Below are 20,952 nucleotides of genomic sequence, written 5' to 3' on the forward strand. Positions count from 1 at the left end.
ATAGCAAATATTCACACTAATCATGATATGGATTTATTCGCATGTCAGGCAGACCCAATAAGGCAATTTAGAGACAATGATTATGTAATCTTGTTATAGGAGATTTTAACAGTAGAACTGCCAATCAAGATGATTTTTTTGTATAATGAGTCCTAACGAGGAATCTGCGGATTTGATATCAAGTGTGTGACAATATTACCCAGATACTGTGATCCACAAGCGGTGCAATATGGACGTTTGCCTTCATCAGTTTGGCTGGCTATTATTATAATTATGTAAAACCACCTCGGCGGTGTTCAGATGGCAATATAACTTTTAACAACAGCTGAGGGCCAATCCTGATTATCTACGAAATAAAGAGACAATGTTTTGAAAGATTACGGTTTTAAAACTGTGGAGATTTCAATACTTTCTCGGATTAATGTTTTGAAATAAAAAGAAGTGAAGTCGAACAGCTACCCAATGTTCAAACCCACGAAGAAACCGTTAAAATAGTGAAGTCGAATGGGGATTTATGAAAAACACTGTTAATGATGATATGTTGAAGCTGTTAACCTTGTGCCTCGCTAATGATCTTACTCTTAATAGTATTTATTAATATGTTTTGTCGAAAATTTCACAATTTCCTTGAATGACCGTTTTAAGTACTATAACGCAACTAGCAAAGTAAAGAAGACTAACATTTGTTTAAAGATTTTTTTCTTTTTGTAAAAGACTGTGAAATGCAATTGCTAAATGACAACTTTCGATCTATATGGCAATACAAGTAGTAAATATTTTTGTTAATATATGCTGAGTCGCTGATGATATGGTGATTATTACAAAGACTCCGGACGGCCTATACACACGTTAGATTCTTTGCTGTGGTATACATTATTTGTAGTACCAAATGGGATTCAACAGTTAACACTGAAAAGCCTTAAGTTACAATTTTCATTATGGCAGGGTAGTTAGGGATACTGAACGTTGGGCATACAATGGATGTTGATTAGATATTGTAGATAAGTTAACTACCCCGGAGTGCTGTTAAATACAATGGTAAGATAAGAAAAAACACAGAAAATGGGTTGCTGATGCTGAACAAGGCCGAAAAACATATTTTGCCATCATGAAAGTATGAAGAAAACATTTCTATACTCCGTTGTCAGTAATTGATACATATGCTAACATTATCCTAAATTAAGGATGCGAAATTTGGGGCCACCATAAGGCTCTGGATGTTGAAAAAGTATAGCGGAGCTTTCTGAAATATACCTATGTAGCAAAACCTCAATTGGGCAGATTTCCACTAGTGAGTACAGGATTAAATTGAAAAATACGGATAATAATATATCAAAATTATGCTTTAATGATATAAAAGTTTACGGAGACAGTTGATTGATCAATATAAAACAATAGTTGAATATATAAACCCAAAAATTGAGCACGCAAAAGGCCCACGTGTCTAGAATAGTAAGATATAAAGGGCTCGTGTTTTCAAAGTAGTGAATCTACGGTGATTTGAACCATTTTACCATCACAAACATCTGGATATTTTTTTTCTCTCATCAATCACAATTTGTCATCCGTTTTAACGGTTCAAGATTTCTCTGTCGCCTCCTAAGAATCTATGGCACGTGCTTCCATAAATACAATGTCTTTACGTCGACAATTCAATAACATCACATCAACATTGTGTTGTGCTGCAATATTTGTTTTCAAAATTGGAACAACTGGAATATGCGTTATTAAAACAGTGTGCTGAGAAAAAATAACAATTCCCTACCTTGAGGACGTCATGGAGAAATCTCCCACCCTTGAGTGATTTCATACCCTAGCCAGAGCCTCGGTATGGACAACCATGAATTTCACCAATGGGGTTGTAGATTTCTCGGTCACATCCTCCAGGTAGGAGATGATTCAATTAATTATCTGTTTTCGATTCGGCAATTTATCTAACTGTCCCAGTTATCAAAGTCATCAAACATGTACTTTATAAGATCTCTGATCAATTCCTAGTCTCATACTTGTGTTTCGTTTTTTCGGGGTTTTATGGGTTCTTTTTGGTTCGTTAATTGAATATAACGCGTCTGATCGTTTTGATCATTGCCTGTGTAAATTAAGTTTTTTTTATCTGGATATATCTTCAATATAGAGCATTAAATATTTAACTGTGATTACTGGAGCAGAATAGAATTCAAACCGGATATCGTTTCCAGTAAGCAACATTAACTTGCTATTTTTCAAATCTATTTGTGATGAATTGGTGATAGCAGTGACGATGATTTACTAACGATGTGCAGCGCCATCTATAAATTATCCCGATATGATTTACATGTAATAAAACATAGATATAGCAGATAATAGCCAAAGTTCACGGATCAATGAACATTATGACATGCGTGTGACAATATTTGAACAAAGCGACGCAACGTGCGGGAACAGTTTCGCCTCCCAAGACACAGACATGTATTAATATAAGATTAACAGTGGGCGATTTATACAGCAGAGATTTTTAATGCAGCGCATGATTATTTAAACTTATATAACTAGCTATGCTAGGGATCGAAACGGGACCCTGGCTTACTTACGTCAGTATAATGTGACCAGGATGGGGTGTCCTGCTGGGTGCCTTTGGCAGTATGCTTCAGTGAGGTAGCACTATAAATCGGGAAAAAGGTCAGGCCTATCACAAGGAGACTTAACACGTACATACCGCAGCCTCCCAACCCAAAACACATATCGCAAACACAAGAGGCCGTCCTTAAATGACCTTAGCTGTTAATAGGACGTTAAATAAATAAAACCAAACCAAACCAAATCCCTGGCTTACTAGTCCTATGCTCAACCGATCGCGCTAAAGAGAAGATCTGTTTAACCAAAAGTACCAGGATTACAATAGGAAGCATGTAATTTATTGTGACAAAGCACAAATGACAAATAACACACTTCTGACGTCACCACGCACACAAATGTCTCGAGTTCTGATCGATTCTTCTTCGTCATAAAGGATTTGTTTTTGTTTTTGTTTGTTTGCAATTTTAATTTCACAAACGTTATCGATGCTTTGTTTTCAATACTATCCTGTATCAGAAGAAGTCACGTGACGCATTTGCAGTTGGGGAAGAAATACAAGATGTCTGTTAACTTGGCGTTAACCCGGTTAAAAAATAAATTGTTAGTCGAACTTTGACTTTACTTTTTGTCCGTGTGACGGTGACCTTTGGTCTGTGTGACGATGACCTTTGGTCTGTGTGACGATGACACTGATTCTGTGACGGTGACCTTTGGTCTGTGTGACGGTGACACTGGTTTGTGTGACGGTGACCTTTGGTCTGTGTGACGGTGACCTTTGGTCTGTGTGACGGTGACACTGGTTTGTGTGACGGTGACCTTTGGTCTGTGTGATGATGACCTTTGGTCTGTGTGACGATGACACTGATTCCGTGACGGTGACCTTTGGTCTGTGTGACGATGACCTTTGGTCTGTGTGACGATGACCTTTGGTCTGTGTGACGATGACCTTTGGTCTGTGTGACGTTGACCTTTGGTCTGTGTGACGATGACCTTTGGTCTGTGTGACGATGACCTTTGGTCTGTGTGACGATGACCTTTGGTCTGTGTGACGGTGACTTTGATCTCCTGCTCCTTTTTATTTTTTCGAACCTTTCCTTCATTATCATAAAAAAAAAACAATTACACGGACAATTTTGGATTGCCACAAGAACGCTGCTTTATAAAACAGGAAATCTTGATTCTACGCGTCAGAGTGGTCTTCCTCAACCACAGGGTTTCCATCTGTCATTTCTTTGTCTATCTAAAAGGTTGCCATGACAAATACGTAATATCCGAATACATAATTATGCATACCTATTTCTGACATTGCTTAAGATGTGATTATACTTAGAGAATCAGATTTAGATTACCCCGAATCACCATTTCCAGATTCAATGCTGTGTACTTCAAAAGCGTTCAGACACTTAATAACGAGTACCGCAATTAAAATTCTTAACATTCCGGAAAACGTCTGTTTTGTACTTACAGTGTAGCTGTGGGACGTTCCCGCCAAAACAATAGAGCTGTCCTCGCGACGATCTGTGTTGTTTATATAACTTCTGATGTCATTTCCGGCGAAAGTAAGTAGTTGTTGGTGCGGATACGGAAGTCTGGTTGGGATGACATCTGGCGGTGATCCTCTCATATTGACAGGCTGCATGTTGTTATCACTGTTTAATATATATGAGTTGTGTTGATGAAATCATCGTTCTGGAATGAAATAAGAAATACATTAATATACTAAAATATAGGTCATTCGGTTATGGTATGTGTCGGTAACATGTTGATGGCAACGCCATGGTTTGGTTTGGTTTTGTTTAACGTCCTATTAACAGCCAGGATCATTTAAGGACGTGCCAGGTTTTGGAGGCGGAGGAAAGCCTGAGTACCCGGAGAAAAACCACCGGCCTACAGTCAGTACCTGGCAACTGCTCCACGTAGGTTTCGAACTCCCAACCCAGAGGTGGAGGGCTAGTGATAAAGTGTCAGGACACCTTAACCACTCGGCCACCAACGCCATGGAGTAACAACTGCACGATATGTCGGTCCTCTGTATATCCTTACACGTAAAACGTATATAGTCTAAACATATAAGTAGCAATTAGCTGCTCGACCGTGAGCACGGCGAGGACCGATATTTCGTTTTGCATTTCATTTCACGCCCAAATTCCTCCCGATTGTGTCCTAATATAGACAATCACCGTTCATTTATCTTAAAACAATGCGCGCTGCCCAACCTTAAGACCTTAAAAGCCGAACAGGAGGTGTACCAGTCCGACAATGTTAAAAGTTTTCATCAAAATTTATTACGGGATTTCTTACCAAGAATTAAGCATGCAGATATTTGTAAAAAAAAATACCGTACGTCCGAAGCTAATTGACATTCACGTACACGCTTTAAACCAGCAGCATGTGTTTCAATATGATTGGCCAAAAATCCTTGCACGATACAGACAACTGTCAAAGTATACTACGTATACTCCGAAACGCGGAAAAAAATATATATCCACACCCCCAATCAGGACAGTGTAAGTATATATCAAATCTCGAGATCAGGATAGTATACAATCATTAACTGTCACTTTAACATAGACTTTATTTCATGTTAAATATTCCCCAGTTCCTGGTACAGTTGTACAACAACAGCTCGACTTCTGTTATGCATGTACGATAATGATAATTTTATCTATTGCTTACTCCGTACTCAGCGCGATCTATACAGATCTGTGTCACCTCCTAACTCGGCACCGACTATCGTCTACAATTATCGGGACAACGTTTGTCATCTAGGGCAGAATCCATTACCTTTCACGGATGAAAATTCAAAAATGTTGATTTTCTATTACAGCCATCTTTCTTTTCAGATCAGGGCAGATTACATTGGTTTTTTTTGCAACATTGTTGCATATTTAAATTTAAAAGATATACAATTTCGAACTCGTGAAAAAAAAGCTAGTTGTTATTATGAAATATATCCAATACTCTTTTGAAAAAAATACTGTGCGTCACATATATCCAATATCCTATATATATATATGTTTGAGTGACAATGTATGTGTCCCAGTCACGTTTGTCGGTGTAAACAAAACCTTGCACCTGTAAATCTACCTGTTCGTGCGTTTAATCATGTGAGGTAATCTCGTGGATATGCAAAACAAAATCTGGATATTTATATCGTGATTCGTAAATACTACAATGGGCAATATTAAAATGTTGACGTTATTGCAGTAATTCGGGGCGATTATTAAGACTCATCTAAATAGTCTACCGGTGATAATTACAAGCCAATACATCACTACAGTGGTGAGATGAAACTTTTGTTAGTATGGAGCATGGTTGACCATGCGTCCCGCTGTTAATTCGTTATTTGTGAAGTAGCTTGTTAATTTTGGCAAAACGTGCGTAAAATGCAAGTTTCAGAAAACACAATGAACTCATGCGGATCGCGTATATTTCACAACATAGTGATGCCGTTGTGCTCTCGTGTTTCAGGGGCATTTGTTTGGCTAGATTTGACTTTACAACGGTATAAACATTTATTCTGTTGTGATATTGAAATGCAAATGGCGGTTGTGAATAATACCATACAAATATGGCATACAAGGAAGCATTTTCAAACATCAAAAAACACTCTTATTAGACACTATATAGAACTCTGAAATACAACAAGACTGTTTTAGGAAATATAGTTCATCCGCAGAGCTTGAGGTAAAATATGCAGGTTTATGAAAATAGTCCCAAACCCCACTGTTTAACTAGTTGTCTCGAAAACAATCTTCTTATTGTGCTCAATGTCTCCATAGTATCTAATAGAGGCATTCTGTAACTTATTTTCAATCGAGGAAAATACGCTTGTAGGCATTAAACGGAGCTTATATATGTTTGTCAATAGGTAACAATGAATTTTCGAGGCAATCCGCCCCTTACCAAGACACAGAGAATACCAATACAATCACGTGGTATATAAACAGTACTAGAAGATACAATTAGATACAGTAAGACTAGTATGTTTGGTAGTAGGTGAAATAACAACCATGAACCCTTCGGCTGGCGTGGGCCCAAGGCGGAGGCCAGCGTGACATGTACAAAGCCATGTTCTATGATGGAACGCTATGTGACCAACGGCCAAGACATTTGAAAATATCTCGCGCAAATGCCGAAGCAACGTCTATTAAGGTAACATCAGTGAAACGTCTTCACAGTGAAGATTTACGAGAAGACACGGTCTACGGAATACAGTGACCAATGTCCGAGGTAAACTGGACACTACTGCCATGAGCATTAGTAGTCCTAAACCCAGTGATATCCGGGACAGAGATGTGTCTAATGGGACGGAGTATAAGTCGGTGATTAATTCAAATGACATTATATTAAACAAGCTCAGAAAAGGAACCCGACACAGGGCTGACAATTCCAGCCGTTTAATAATCACAAATGTGTTGGAATTAAAGCAGAACTTGCAAGAAAACAGTGACAGCATTATAAGCAGACTAAATAGTGTGGAAAAAAACCAGTGAATTCCTATCTAAAATGTATGAAACGGGCCCTTGAAGAGAAAAATATTGAAATCGGTTATTTTAAATTTCATTTGGAAGGAAATGAGAAGGAAAAGTGATTTCTGAACGGGTAGGAGCATTCATAATAGCGAAAAGAGCGACACTGGTGTTAAGACTATTGCTCCCAGTAAAGGAGAACAAATCACATATGGATTGCCAAAATGGAAAAAAAGCAACTACCTTACAACTTGGCTTATATTCAAAGGAATTTGAAGAATCGCTAAAAAGTCTAAATTTAGATTCGCATTCATTTAAATGTAGTCCGTCATCTTAAGACAACCATCTTGAAAAGTAATAAAGATTATGAAGAGAGCATCTGAAGAGGGCATTCCTATAACGGAACAATCAGAATGTATTTAAACCGTTAAGACAATTTTCCGTATTGCCAAACAAGTTCTATCAACTTAAAAATTACCCCTATCGGCCTGGATTGAAGCGCGTGAGGAATCTCATCGCAATGTGGGAGGAAACCGGAGTACCCGCGGGGGAAACCCACGTGACCGAGCAGGTGGCCAAAAATACCTTTTCGAGGAATCGAAACCCGGCCAACTCGGTGAAAGTGTGTTACCATTGTGCCACCCGACCACCCCTAAAACTGATATACATATTATAACGAAATAATGACATTTTTATCAATGTATGTATGACTATAATATTCATATAATGTTCAATCAATCTCCATCTGTTGGAGGAAATAAAGATATTTAACCATGTCCGTCTGATATATCCGATCTCCTATATACATGTAACCAACGCTCAAGATAAAAAGGAGGAGAATGACATTCAATATAAAGACATTCGATATAAAGACATTCCATAAAAGGACATTCCATATAAGGACATTCCATATAAGGACTTTCCATATAAGGACATTCCATATAAGGACTTTCCATATCAGGACATTCCATATCAGGAAATTCCATATAAGGACATTCCATATAAGGACATTCCACATATGGGCACATTCACCAGTACATGAAATAATCTCGATAATACGAATTTCACCAGTACGTGAAATAATCTCGATAATACGAATTATGTGAGATGTGTTTTCAACTTGACGATTAACTTGTAGCGTGGCCCCCACATGTCTCGTAAACTACTTACATGAAATGATTTTATGATGATATGATCTTCAGTTTTTGTTGTCGGTTACATCCCCATCCATCAATGACTGTCATATACTATAGTACTACACACTTAATACAGATATACCACGAACCACCGTTACAACAACAAATCGCTGTTAATATTGCCTCTATTGAGTGATGGACCTCGCGTCTAACAAACCGTGAAAGTCTGTTTGTCACTGAAGTGGAACGGATTCAAATTTATACCAGGATATGGCTTACTTTACTTCCTAATCTCTTTAACAAGTGCCACAGTGAGCTTCAAGTCGAAATGCACACGTCTGTGCAGGAAAATAGCTCTGATGGTGCGTGACACCCTTCAGTTTTGGTTCCGTTTCACCTCCTGTATTTCTTGTTGTCAGTGGAAATAAACAGTTAGCGCAAAGCGTTCTAAAGATTAATGTTTTATAAATGGTCGATCATATTGGTAAGGTAAATGTAAACTTCATTTATAACTTGTCTACGTCACTCTTGTTGGCCGGATGGAAGCACTGTGGGAGGAAACCGGAGTTCCCGGAATCAGCCAAGGCGGAAGGCAAGTCTATGTTACCAATGTGCCAGCCGACCACCCTTGGTAAGGTATTGTTTCCATAAGCTGGTTGTCCCATTGTTACTTAACACAACTTAGTAACAGATCAGAAGACCGGATTTACGTCATTAAAACTCTCTAGAATTTCTCTCTGGGAAAGCCGAGTTTTTCTATCACTTCCTTATCGTCCATAATCACACAATTCCATATCTGAGTATACGTCATCCTTGGAGTCCTGTTAGAATGTGCAGTTTTTGAAATGAAAAAAACATTTGTTTCAGAGCTGGTCCCTGAACTCTGATAAAATCTCGAATTACCACGCTAAAGCATAGGACTTAATCCCGGAAGTCTTAGATCCACATAACACACATATTTACATGTTCAAATTTTAATTGGAGATCATGTCTTAAAAATCGCGTACCGTATCATTTAGACAAACTTTATACGTACAAATTGACCTCTGTCTTTTTTGTGAACATGCGTAAAGTATAACATTACAATCACAGCCTCTCACATCCTCCATGTAGACGCACTAGCTGCGTGACCGACCCACCTCTCAAACACCCGAAATAAAACAAGTTAGACTGAAATGTGGACTCAAATTACGGCGTTCTCGTTCCAGATACGCCATCTGTTGCTTCATTCATTTACTTCCCTAATTCGGCGCCTGAATTCGAATTATTAAGACTATATTTCTGTGTTTACTCAGCCTTCGGCTTGATGCAGGCATAACCGGTGATAAACAAAGCCGGTGGTCTTACCTGGGCAAAGCTCCACGCTAGATATGGGTATTTTGGACCAATCCCTAACATTTCTGCGGAATGAGCGACACATTTTGAAAGAAAAACCCGTAAATGTAAACAAAACCGTTTCCTTTTTTTTTCTTTTCAAAATATTGTAGGGCTGTGGGCACAAACATCACATTGTTTAAAAACGGGTGTCATTGGGGGTGGGGGGTATTACTGACAATGAAGATAAATATTAGGATATTTTGATCATTCAATATGAACACGCCTCAATGCAGGGTTCAACAAGTTAAAAAGAAACAGAAAGTTGTTGCAATATAATTTTAACTTTTTCTGAGTTAGAATTTGCACTTGTCTCGGTCAGAGTTTACTTATAAATGAGTGATTTTGCAGCTTAAAGCGCACAGTCAGTTTTTGCATTAGTGTTGGTCCGCCATCTTGAAAAGGCCATTCCCTCACAGAAACACGACAGCTCAAACATGATGTTAACTAGTTCCTCCTTGAGGCTAAATTCATCTGAAGATAACTTATGTCCAGGACACCAGACTTTGGTTTATTTGGTTTATTTTGTTTAACGTCCTATTAAAACCAGGATCATTTAAGGACGTGCTGGTTTTGGATATGGAGGAAAGCCGGAGTACCCGGAGAAAAACCACCGGCCTACGGTCAGTACCTGGCAACTGCCCCACGTAGGTTTCGAACTCGCAACCCAGAGGTGGAGGGTTAGTGATAAAGTGTCGGAACACCTTGACCACTCGGCCACCGCGGCCCCCTATCTCAAATACTGCTATAACAAAGTTTATACACGAATATGATAATATTTTTAGTTTTTTTTTAAAGGTAAAACGCGAAAAGTGTTTATATTTAAAATAAATTATACTTATAAAAGAGATAAAGCAAAAACCAAAACCAAAAAATAAACCGAAACTTAAATAAAAAAGAACGCAATATATCAATAAAAATGTCAAGAAAAATAAAACCAGGCGCTTCATAAGAGAAGGCGTCATCAAATATACACATTTTTGTCAGGCAAAGTGGCGTTACAATATGAATTTAAGTGTTTTTTACGTGGAAGGACAAAAACCTATGGCCTTCCTATCACGGACATAAGTGAAAAACCAAGGTCAAAATGAGTCATTTCATCAGGAATAAGATAGTATCCAAAATGTGAAAAATGAGACATGTCACTGGAGATTTGAACAATTATCTTCGGACACTATAAATTTATTAAGATACAGTCAAACCTCGATGATTCGAACTTCGTTGATTCGAATTTCTCGCTGTATCGAACTTTTTGCTTGGTCCCGAATTTCCTTACTACATAACGCTACTAACGAACCTATGCATGATTCGAATTTTTACAAATCGAAGTTTTCGATGTATCGAACTTTTTTTATTGCCCGTTAGCTATGATATTATAGGTAATTGACATCTCATGATTCGAACAAAAAAAATTACCTGTACTGACCACTGGACAGGTGTTTGTCGTGACCCCGCGGCAAGATTTCACACCTCTCCCCCAAATGCCCTGACTGACAATAGGGATAACGATAGCGTGTGTTGTCACTCTCGATCATGGGGTTAATTAATAATCGGACCGAATTGATAGATACATGGTGTATTACGAAATGACATTAAATCACTCTGGTGAAACATTTCGGTACTCGTCTCTGATGTATTAGGATTCAACTGTAGAACTACATGTAGGCGGATACTATACGGGCTTCTCACCCTGTTTAGGGTTCAGCTGTGTGAGTGACCAGTGACGTATCACAGCCTCCAATGTCAGACTCACTAGTGACGTATCACAGCCTCCAATGTCAGACTCACTAGTGACGTATCACAGCCTCCAATGTCAGACTCACTAGTGACGTATCACAGCCTCCAATGTCAGACTCACTAGTGACGTATCACAGCCTCCAATGTCAGACTCACTAGTGACGTATCACAGCCTCCAATGTCAGACTCACTAGTGACGTATCACAGCCTCCAATGTCAGACTCACTATCTTCTGACCACACTTCGTGAAATGAAACTTTTCAATAGAAATTAATAATAATTATCTTTAAAAAAGATAAACGGCAAATTTTAATGCTGGTAGGTATAATGTAAAACTGCTGGTGAAATAAATCAACGAACTAATGCGTTTCAGCACGGATAACAAAATTATATCAGTTTGAATAATTTTTGGTGTAATAAGACTGCATTTCAATCAGGAATATAATTTTATCAGTTTGTCATTTGAAAAGATACATCCACTTATTCAGCTTGCATTCAATCTTAACTTTGTTTCGTTTTTAACTGCATATCTGCATTTTGCATCTACCGCTACATTGACCAATCACATACTTCATCTTGACCAGTAACGCCACCTGTCGCGTCATATCCGGGGCCAAAAGAATATAATACGGCTATGCCGAAAAACTTACAAACTTAATGAAGCTCTATAGAGTTAATGGACCAAACGAGAGACAGATTGTTGATGGGGCAATGGAAAGACGCCAACATCCGGGCAGTCATGTGGGTTAACATCAATCCTAAACAACTAGCAAAGTTTCACAAAAGGGAAAACATTAAAATGTGTTTGCAAAATTAGAGTTCATGTGGTTATTCCAATATCCAAAACCAGCCAAAGGAGAAGTCGCCATCCTGTCACGGGTCATTCTCGGTGGTCAAGGGAAAAAATGCGTGAATTCGAAGTTATGAGGCCTTGGCTAGCGAAGATGGACAAAGGTATACTTCAGTGAACTCGGAACAAAAGACAGTGCTCTATTCACTTCATTGGGCCTATTAATGGTCTTTTGCAATATATACTCTCTAATTTAATTTGGGGAAAAACATTGCTGAAGTAAAAATGAAAGACATTTCCATTACTGATCAACGAGCGGCCATCTTTCAAATTCCCCGCGCACCAGTCACCGTCAATACGGGCATTTCTTCGTTAAAAAAATGTCGACGGCTATAGTAATGCTTTGTGCCAGACGAGAACTTATTGACGCTATGTTCTCGTGAGTTAATTGTTTATAGAGAGTAAAAAAGCACGATGATTGAGATAAATTGCTAACGATTTTATCTAAAGAACCGAGAACAAATGTAAGGTCTACGGAGAAAACGCTCACAAGAACCAATCTGACTATATCTTATTTGTTCAAAACATAACTGACGTGTTTCTACATTTTTCGACATTGCAGCAATACGCAATTTCAGCGAAGACGACTCGTTAAATAACTATAAACAACTAGTAGGGGTACATCATAAATCAGTCACAATTTACTATGATGGTGGATTTGCAGGGAAGTCAACTAAACGATTTTGGATAATAAAGTCATTGAGCCAGTCGGCCAGACACGGTGAGACAGAGGAATGAGTTTTCTTTGTTAGATGTTATAACCCAGACTACAACCGAGACCATGTTGGGGTTTTCTGGTACAATGGCTATGAATATCCCTGATGTATTCCCCTCGATCACTGAAGGATAAAATGAGGAATTATCACAAGACACGGTTGATGGAGTAGCTACATAAACGCATATTTTATTGTGTATCCAAGGATTTAACGGACCGTACTCACTGTGCACAATTCCATGGAAACTAGGCAGGTGCAAAAACACCAGACATTATTCAGAACATTGCTGATACTGATTTGGCTTGATTTACATTACATATATCTACTTATACGGTAACATTATGTAAACAGATATAACAAGAGGCCTAACGGGCCTGAATCGCTCACCTGCTTCTAGAGCCACTGTGAAGGCGATCTACCACTTTATAAGATTGTCAGAGTATGCTAGCTAGGTTTATTCATGATTGTGGATTTTGTAAGCCTTCATTCCAACATACTTTTGTAAGCCTTCATTCCAACACACTTTTGTAAGCCTTCATTCCGACACACTTTTGTAAGCCTTCATTCCAACATACTTTTGTAAGCCTTCATTCCAACATACTTTTGTAAGCCTTCATTCCAACATACTTTTGTAAGCCTTCACTCCAACATACTTTTGTAAGCCTTCACTCCAACATACTTTTGTAAGCCTTCATTCCAACATACTTTTGTAAGCCTTCATTCCAACATACTTTTGTAAGCCTTCATTCCAACATACTTTTGGCCAAACATCTGGTCTCAGGACTCTTTTGGATATCGCAAAATCATTGTTTAAAGATTTTAGCCAATTTAACCCCTGTGACCTTGAATATTAGTCAATGATATTCACTTGAACACATTTGTAGCCCTTCATCCTAATATGCAATATGCGATAAGCGCAATATCACCTCCATGGAACTCTTGGTTATTGAGAAGAAGCCGTTAAAATATTGTTTGAACATATTTTACCTCTGTGACCTTGAATGGGAGTCAACGTCATGCATTTGAACAAATTTAGTAGCTCTTCACACAAACATCCTGCAGGCCCAATATCAAGTCTATGAGCTTCTTGGTTATTAAGAAGAAGTCTTTCTTAAATTGCCTATTTGACCCCTGTGACCTTGACTGAATGTACCTTGACTGAATGTCAAGGTCATTTATTTGAACAAAGTTGGTAGCCCACCAACCATTTCGTGCTTCAGGCACAATAACATCTCCCTGGATATCTTGGTTATTGAGAAGTCCTTTAAAGGTTTAGCCTATTTGACTCCTGTGACATTGAATGTAGGTCAAGGTCATGCATTTGAACAAACTTGCCATAGCATGCTACATACCAAATCAAAACTCCCTGAGACTATTAAGAGGAAGTCATTTAAAGATTTTAGCCCATTTGACCCCTGTGACCTTGACTTTCAGACAATGTCATTTATTTGAACAAGAAAGAGAATGTCTACATGTTACTGAGTCACTCTAGACAGGGAATATAAACATGTTACTTAGACATTGTAATTAGCATTAAAAGAGTCTAAATTCGTCGGGGTGTTTTAAACTATTCTTTGCCCTGTATTTCATAATTTCTATTAGTCTGCTCAACATTGTTACATACTGTAATGTGTAATGATTAAGTTTAACTTACCAATCAACAGGGAGAATTCCTACACTGCAAAACACTACGGTGAACACCAACCTCACACACAGCCGACAGAACACGTGGGTCATACCCAGCCGACAGAACAAGTGGGTCGTACAGTCACAGAACACGTGGGTCGTACACAGCTGACAGAACACGTGGATCATACCCAGCCGACAGAACACGTGGGTCGTACACAGCCGACAGAACAAGTGGGTCGTACAGTCACAGAACACGTGGGTCGTACACAGCTGACAGAACACGTGGATCATACCCAGCCGACAGAACACGTGGGTCGTACACAGCCGACAGAACACGTGGGTCGTACAGTCACTGATCACGTGGGTCGTACACAGCCGACAGATCACGTGGGTTGTACACAGCCGACAAAACACATGGGTCATACCCAGACGACAGAACACGTGAGCCGTACACAACCGACAGAACACGTGGGACGAACACAGCCGACAGAACACGTGGGACGAACAGAGCCGACAGAACACGTGGGACGAACACAGCCGACAGATCACGTGGGTCGTACACAGCCGACAGAAAACGTTAGTCGTACACAGTCGACAGAACACGTGGGTCGTACACAGCCACAGATCACGTGGGTCGTACACAGCCGACAGAACACGTGAGTCGTACACAGCCGACAGAACACGTGGGTCGTTCACAACCGACAGAACACGTGGGTCGTACACAACCGACAGAACACGTGGGTCGTATACAGCCGACAGAACCCTTGGGTCGTACACAGCCGACAAATCACGTGGGTTGTACACAGCCGACAGAACACGTAGGACGTACACAGCCACAGAACACATAGGCCGTACACAGCCAACAGAACAGGTAGGTCGTTCCCAACCGACAGAACACGTGGGTCGTACACAACCGACAGAACACGTGGGACGAACACAGCCGACAGAACACGTGGGACGAACACAGCCGACAAAAAACGTTAGTCGTACACAGTCGACAGAACACGTCGGTCGTACACAGCCGACAGAACACGTGGGACGAACACAGCCGACAGATCACATGGGTCGTACACAGCCGACAGAAAACGTTAGTCGTACACAGTCGACAGAACACGTGGGTCGTACACAGCCACAGATCACGTGGGTCGTACACAGCCCAGGAGAACGCATGTAACGTGCTCACTGCCAAGGAGAACGCATGTATCGTGTTCACAGTCCAGGAGAACACATGTATCGTGCTCAAAGTCCAGGAGAACACATGTACCGTGCACGCAGCCCAGGAAAACACATGTACCGTGCACGCAGCCCAGGAGAACACGTGCTGGGAGCAAAACACATAATTGATTGTTATACTTACATCATACTTATCTCGATCCTGTCTGATGTTACATTTTCAAAAGACAGGTCAAGGACGAACTGCGAAGCTGAATTGAGGAATAGCGACATTGGCGGTAATGTGTGATTGAAGTTACCTTTAATCGTTTATAATGGAGTTGACATATTCATCACGGGTAATAATGGGTTGTCGTACCGACTGGGGCGAGGCAAATCTATTATGTTTCCTTTTTAAAGGCCCAACATGCCCCACACATAAGCCTGGCAGCACACGCCACGGACGGGGTAGGATACTTATGCTAATAACGACAACTTTGAAATTATAAAAAAAACATGCATTACACATGTGTATGTTGTCTGGAACAAGATATGAATAATAATAAAATACTAACGCTATTCTACAACCGCATATTCAATTAGGTCAATCTATGACGATTAAAAATCTCGAGGTACGTGGGAAAAGTGATAATCAGTCAAAAAGGCAATTTTTAAAAGGTGCAAAATTTTGGGAGGTTTGAGTCAATAGCTACATCTTACGAATTTTAATTTGTCTCGCAACATTTCCCGGTAGCAGCAAATACTGGCCAAGTAGATGCTTCCAACAAACACGAAATAGCAACACCCTTGGATTAGGTGTTGATTAACACCATTGGATATAGCACTACGTATGTGAATCAGGGAGATAGTAATTATAGAATATTTGTAGAATTATTAAAACACAGCTGTGATGTCATATATTGTAATTTGCGTACTATATCCAGCAGAAATCCTACCAACACCTTAGTAGTCCAATAAGTTACCTGTAGCTGCACAATAAGTTACCTGTAGCCGTCCAATAAGTTTCCTGTAACCGTCCAATAAGTTACCTGTAGCTGTCCAATAAGTTACCTGTAGCTGCACAATAAGTTACCTGTAGCCGTCCAATAAGTTTCCTGTAACCGTCCAATAAGTTACCTGTCGCCGTCCAATAAGTTACCTGTATCCGTCCAATAAGTTACCTGTGGTTGTCCAATAAGTTACATGTAGTCGTCCAATAAGTTACCTGTATCCGTCCAATAAGTTACCTGTAGCCGTCCAATAAGTTACCTGTGGTTGTCCAATAAGTTACCTGTAGTCGTCTGATAAGTTACCTGTATCCGTCCAATAAGTTACCTGTAGTCGTCCAATAAGTTACCTGTTGTTGTCCAATAAGTTACATGTAGTCGTCTGATAAGTTACCTGTATCCGTCCAATAAGTTACCTGTATCCGTCCAATAAGTTACCTGTAGTCGTCCAATAAGTTACCTGTGGTTGTCCAATAAGTTACATGTAGTCGTCTGATAAGTTACCTGTGGTTGTCCTCCAATAAGTTACCTGTAGTTGTCCAATAAATTACCTGTAGTCGTCTGATAAGTTACCTGTAGTCGTCTGATAAGTTACCTGTGGTTGTCCTCCAATAAGTTACCTGTAGTTGTCCAATAAGTTACCTGTAGTCGTCTGATAAGTTACCTGTGGTTGTCAAATAAGTTACCTGTAGTCGTCTGATAAGTTACCTGTGATTGTCCAATAAGTTACCTGTGGTTGTCCAATAAGTTACCTGTCGCCGTCCAATAAGTTACCTGTCGTCGTCCAATAAGTTACCTGTGGTTGTCCAATAAGTTACCTGTAGCCGTCCAATAAGTTTCCTGTAGTCATCCAATAAGTTATCTGTAGTTGTCCAATAAGTTACCTGTGGTTGTCCAATAAGTTACCTGTAGCTGTCCAATAAGTTTCCTGTAGTCATCCAATAAATTACCTGAAGCTGTCCAATAGGTTTTTTGGACAGCTAAAAGTAAGATTTTGAATTATCACATAATTATGATAGACAATAGAAAACACAGCTCTATCCACGATGTGATGACATTTAAACAAAAGAATGAATATGAATATAGATATCTGTTAAATATCAATATTCTTGAAAGTATTTTTACTGTATACTCCCATAGCCGTCCATGTTTCTTTAATAGGAGATTTGAATCACGAATCATCTATTTACAGGAAGTACATGATGAAAATGTATCTATATATGTATACATAGCAAAAAAAAAAAAATGAACGAGACAAATTTCCAGCATTTATTATATTTCCTTTGAACTCGTAATTTTGGCAATTACATTTTGTAGCTGCAGTTGTAATCTTGCTTTTTTCCACAATTTATGTGCACACATTTTTGTTTGCATCATCCCCAATCTGATTAAAATCATATCTTGATCTGAGCTCCCGTTCTGTAAACTTCCCTCCGCTACTTTTAATAAGATTACTTCATCATGTAAAAAATTCCTGTATAATCCCAGGAAAATAGATTTGATATATCTCTTATGAAAACATTTTAGATGTGGTGTTGAAATCTTGTTTTTTCATACTCTAATGATGTGATTTTCATTTACAGATATATATGCGCATGTATGTACACCAGGAAATATAATGTAATCACTTTCTTTAATAATCATAACCATTTCAATGCTGAATACTGTGGCTTGGCCTGCATCAGGTAATACACCGCACTGTCGGACGGCGTTATTCAAATGAGACAAAATTCTCCTCTGCATATCTCCGCTGTGTACTCATTAGAGAATGGTCTTTTCAAGATGGCGGACCAAGATAACCTCTAAATGTGACTATGCACTTTAAGCTGCAGATCATTTATTTATAGATACACTCTCAGTTTAAATCCCTACTTTGGTGAAATTTAACAGAAGCAACTTGGTCAATTTTTTGTATGTGTCATAGCAAACCACGGGACTTGCTGTTAACATGTAAATTGCTAAGCTGTTTATAATTTTCAACAAAACATGCGAAAAATGGTGGTTATGAATAATATCACACAGATATGGTATATAGGAAGGGATTTCAAACATCAAACATGCTCTTATTAGACACTATCATTAAGAACTCTGGACATGGCAAGAAGACTGTTTTTAGGAAAAAATGTTCAACTGTGAATTTGGGGTAAAAGGATGAATACTTCTGAAAAATCCCCCAAACTCACCTGTTAAAAACGTCCTTCTTACTATGATCAGATGCATTTAAAGTAAGATTGTAGGGGTATTTGTATTGATTGAAATGCCTGCTTTATGTCGTATTGGTGTTATGGTAGCAGTGTACAGTAAAAATGCCAAATTCTGAAAAATATGGCACATGCTTTAGATATGTAAACATTGCCAGTTAACCTTACATATAACCTCTAATAAAGTATATATATTTGAAATCTGTACAACATTTGCAATTTTAATAGAGCTCTGAAGGATAAGTAAACTGATATTTTCTGTGATTTTTAGAGCTGTGAATACCATGGTAACAGCTTAAAAAATTCTCAAAAATTGCAAAATATTATGATATTTGACCCAAAAATTGCCCATGGCCAGGCTGTCTTACTGTGGTGTGCTACCTATACAGTATGTGTCTTTATTTTGCATTAGGCAATAATGCCTTTGAGCAGATACAAAACAATTACAATTTATGATTCACAGCCGCCATTTGCATTTCAAGGTCAAAACAAAAAAGTGTGTATACGTACATGAAGTCGAATCCGGTCAAACATCGTGTGTTATAGACACTTGTGAGCATAACAGCTTGGCTATTTTTCGGGTTTGATTATTTGCGTGACTAAGAATTATTCGATGCTACATCTTACCACTAAGTAACTCTACAGAAGAAACTGTTAGGATCTACAGAAAAATTATTGGTGACAATCCCGAGAAACCACATGTCCAAAAACGCATTTTTGTATATTACACTACTAGTTTTGTGCAATTTTGTAAATATTTATTCGTGTTTAAAATTCAACATTATTCTCCTATAAAGATGACACAAAGCTATAAAAGACTGAATGTGTCTTATGCTGCTTTAAAATCACCCTAATGTTTTTTGAGGGAGAACGTGCGATAATCCACGCGACTTGTGTCATTAGCATATTTAACGGTTAGTCTGTGTTAAGATGCTCGTGTCCGTTACCTGCTTGTGTATCATGACTGAGCATCGTATTCCCTGGCAGATAGCCAGGTACATCGGAACATCGGAGGCGGGAGAACCGAGTACACCAGCCGTGTCAAATCAGACATCATCGCAACAATTATGTATTTAATGTGTCGATGGAGAATTTTTCTGGCGATGATATGTTGACAGGAGATCTGTCCTGGGACCTGGGACCTGTACAGGTAGTAAGGGGACAACAGCTCTGTCCTGGGACCTGTACAGGTAGTAAGGGACAACAGGTCTGTCCTGGGACCAGTACAGGTAGTAAGGGACAACAGGTCTGTCCTGGGACCTGGGACCTGTACAGGTAGTAAGGGACAACAAATCTGACCTGGGACCTGTACAGGTAGTAAGGGACAACAGGTCTGTCCTGGGATCTGTACAGGTAGTAAGGGACAACAGGTCTGTTCTGGGACCTGTACAGGTAGTAAGGGACAATATGTCTGTCCTGGGACCTGTACGGGTAGTAAGGGGACAACAGATCTGTCCTTGGACCTGTACAGGTGGTAAGGGGACAACAGATCTGTCCTGGGACCTGTACAGGTAGTAAGGGACAATATGTCTGTCCTGGGACCTGTACAGGTGGTAAGGGGACAACAGATCTGTCCTGGGACCTGTACAGGTAGTAAGGGACAATATGTCTGTCCTGGGACCTGTACAGGTAGTAAGGGACAACAGGTCTGACCTGGGACCTGTACAGGTAGTAAGGGACAACAGGTCTGTCCTGGGACCTGTACAGGTAGTAAGGGACAACAGGTCTGTCCTGGGACCTGGGACCTGTACAGGTAGTAAGGGACAACATGTCTGTCCTGGGACCTGGGACCTGTACAGGTAGTAAGGGACAACAGGTCTGACCTGGGACCTGTACAGGTAGTAAGGGGACAACAGGTCTGTCCTGGGACCTGTACAGGTAGTAAGGGACAACAGGTCTGTTCTGGGCCCTGGGCCCTGTACAGGTAGTAAGGGACAACAGGTCTGACCTGGGACCTGTACAGGTAGTAAGGGACAACAGGTCTGTCCTGGGACCTGGGACCTGCACAGGTAGTAAGGGGACAACATATCTGTCCTGGGACCTGGGACCTGTACAGGTAGTAAGGGACAACATATCTGTCCTGGGACCTGGGACCTGTACAGGTAGTAAGGGACAACATATC

At 39.6% G+C, this 20,952-nt stretch overlaps 1 protein-coding gene across 1 annotated transcript in view; it reads right to left on the reverse strand.

Annotated features, from left to right (window-relative positions):
* The window catches only part of LOC117315731, a 68,533-nt gene that overhangs the window by 15,748 nt on the left and 31,833 nt on the right, over positions 1–20,952 (reverse strand). Inside the window, exon 2 of the mRNA XM_033870081.1 lies at positions 4,022–4,245. Coding sequence (XP_033725972.1) covers positions 4,022–4,195 — 174 coding nt within the window. The 5' untranslated portion in view covers positions 4,196–4,245. The remainder of the gene's footprint in view (positions 1–4,021; positions 4,246–20,952) is intronic.

This window comes from Pecten maximus, chromosome 17 (genome assembly GCF_902652985.1).
Source record: "Pecten maximus chromosome 17, xPecMax1.1, whole genome shotgun sequence".
Taxonomy (NCBI): Eukaryota; Metazoa; Mollusca; class Bivalvia; order Pectinida; family Pectinidae; genus Pecten; species Pecten maximus.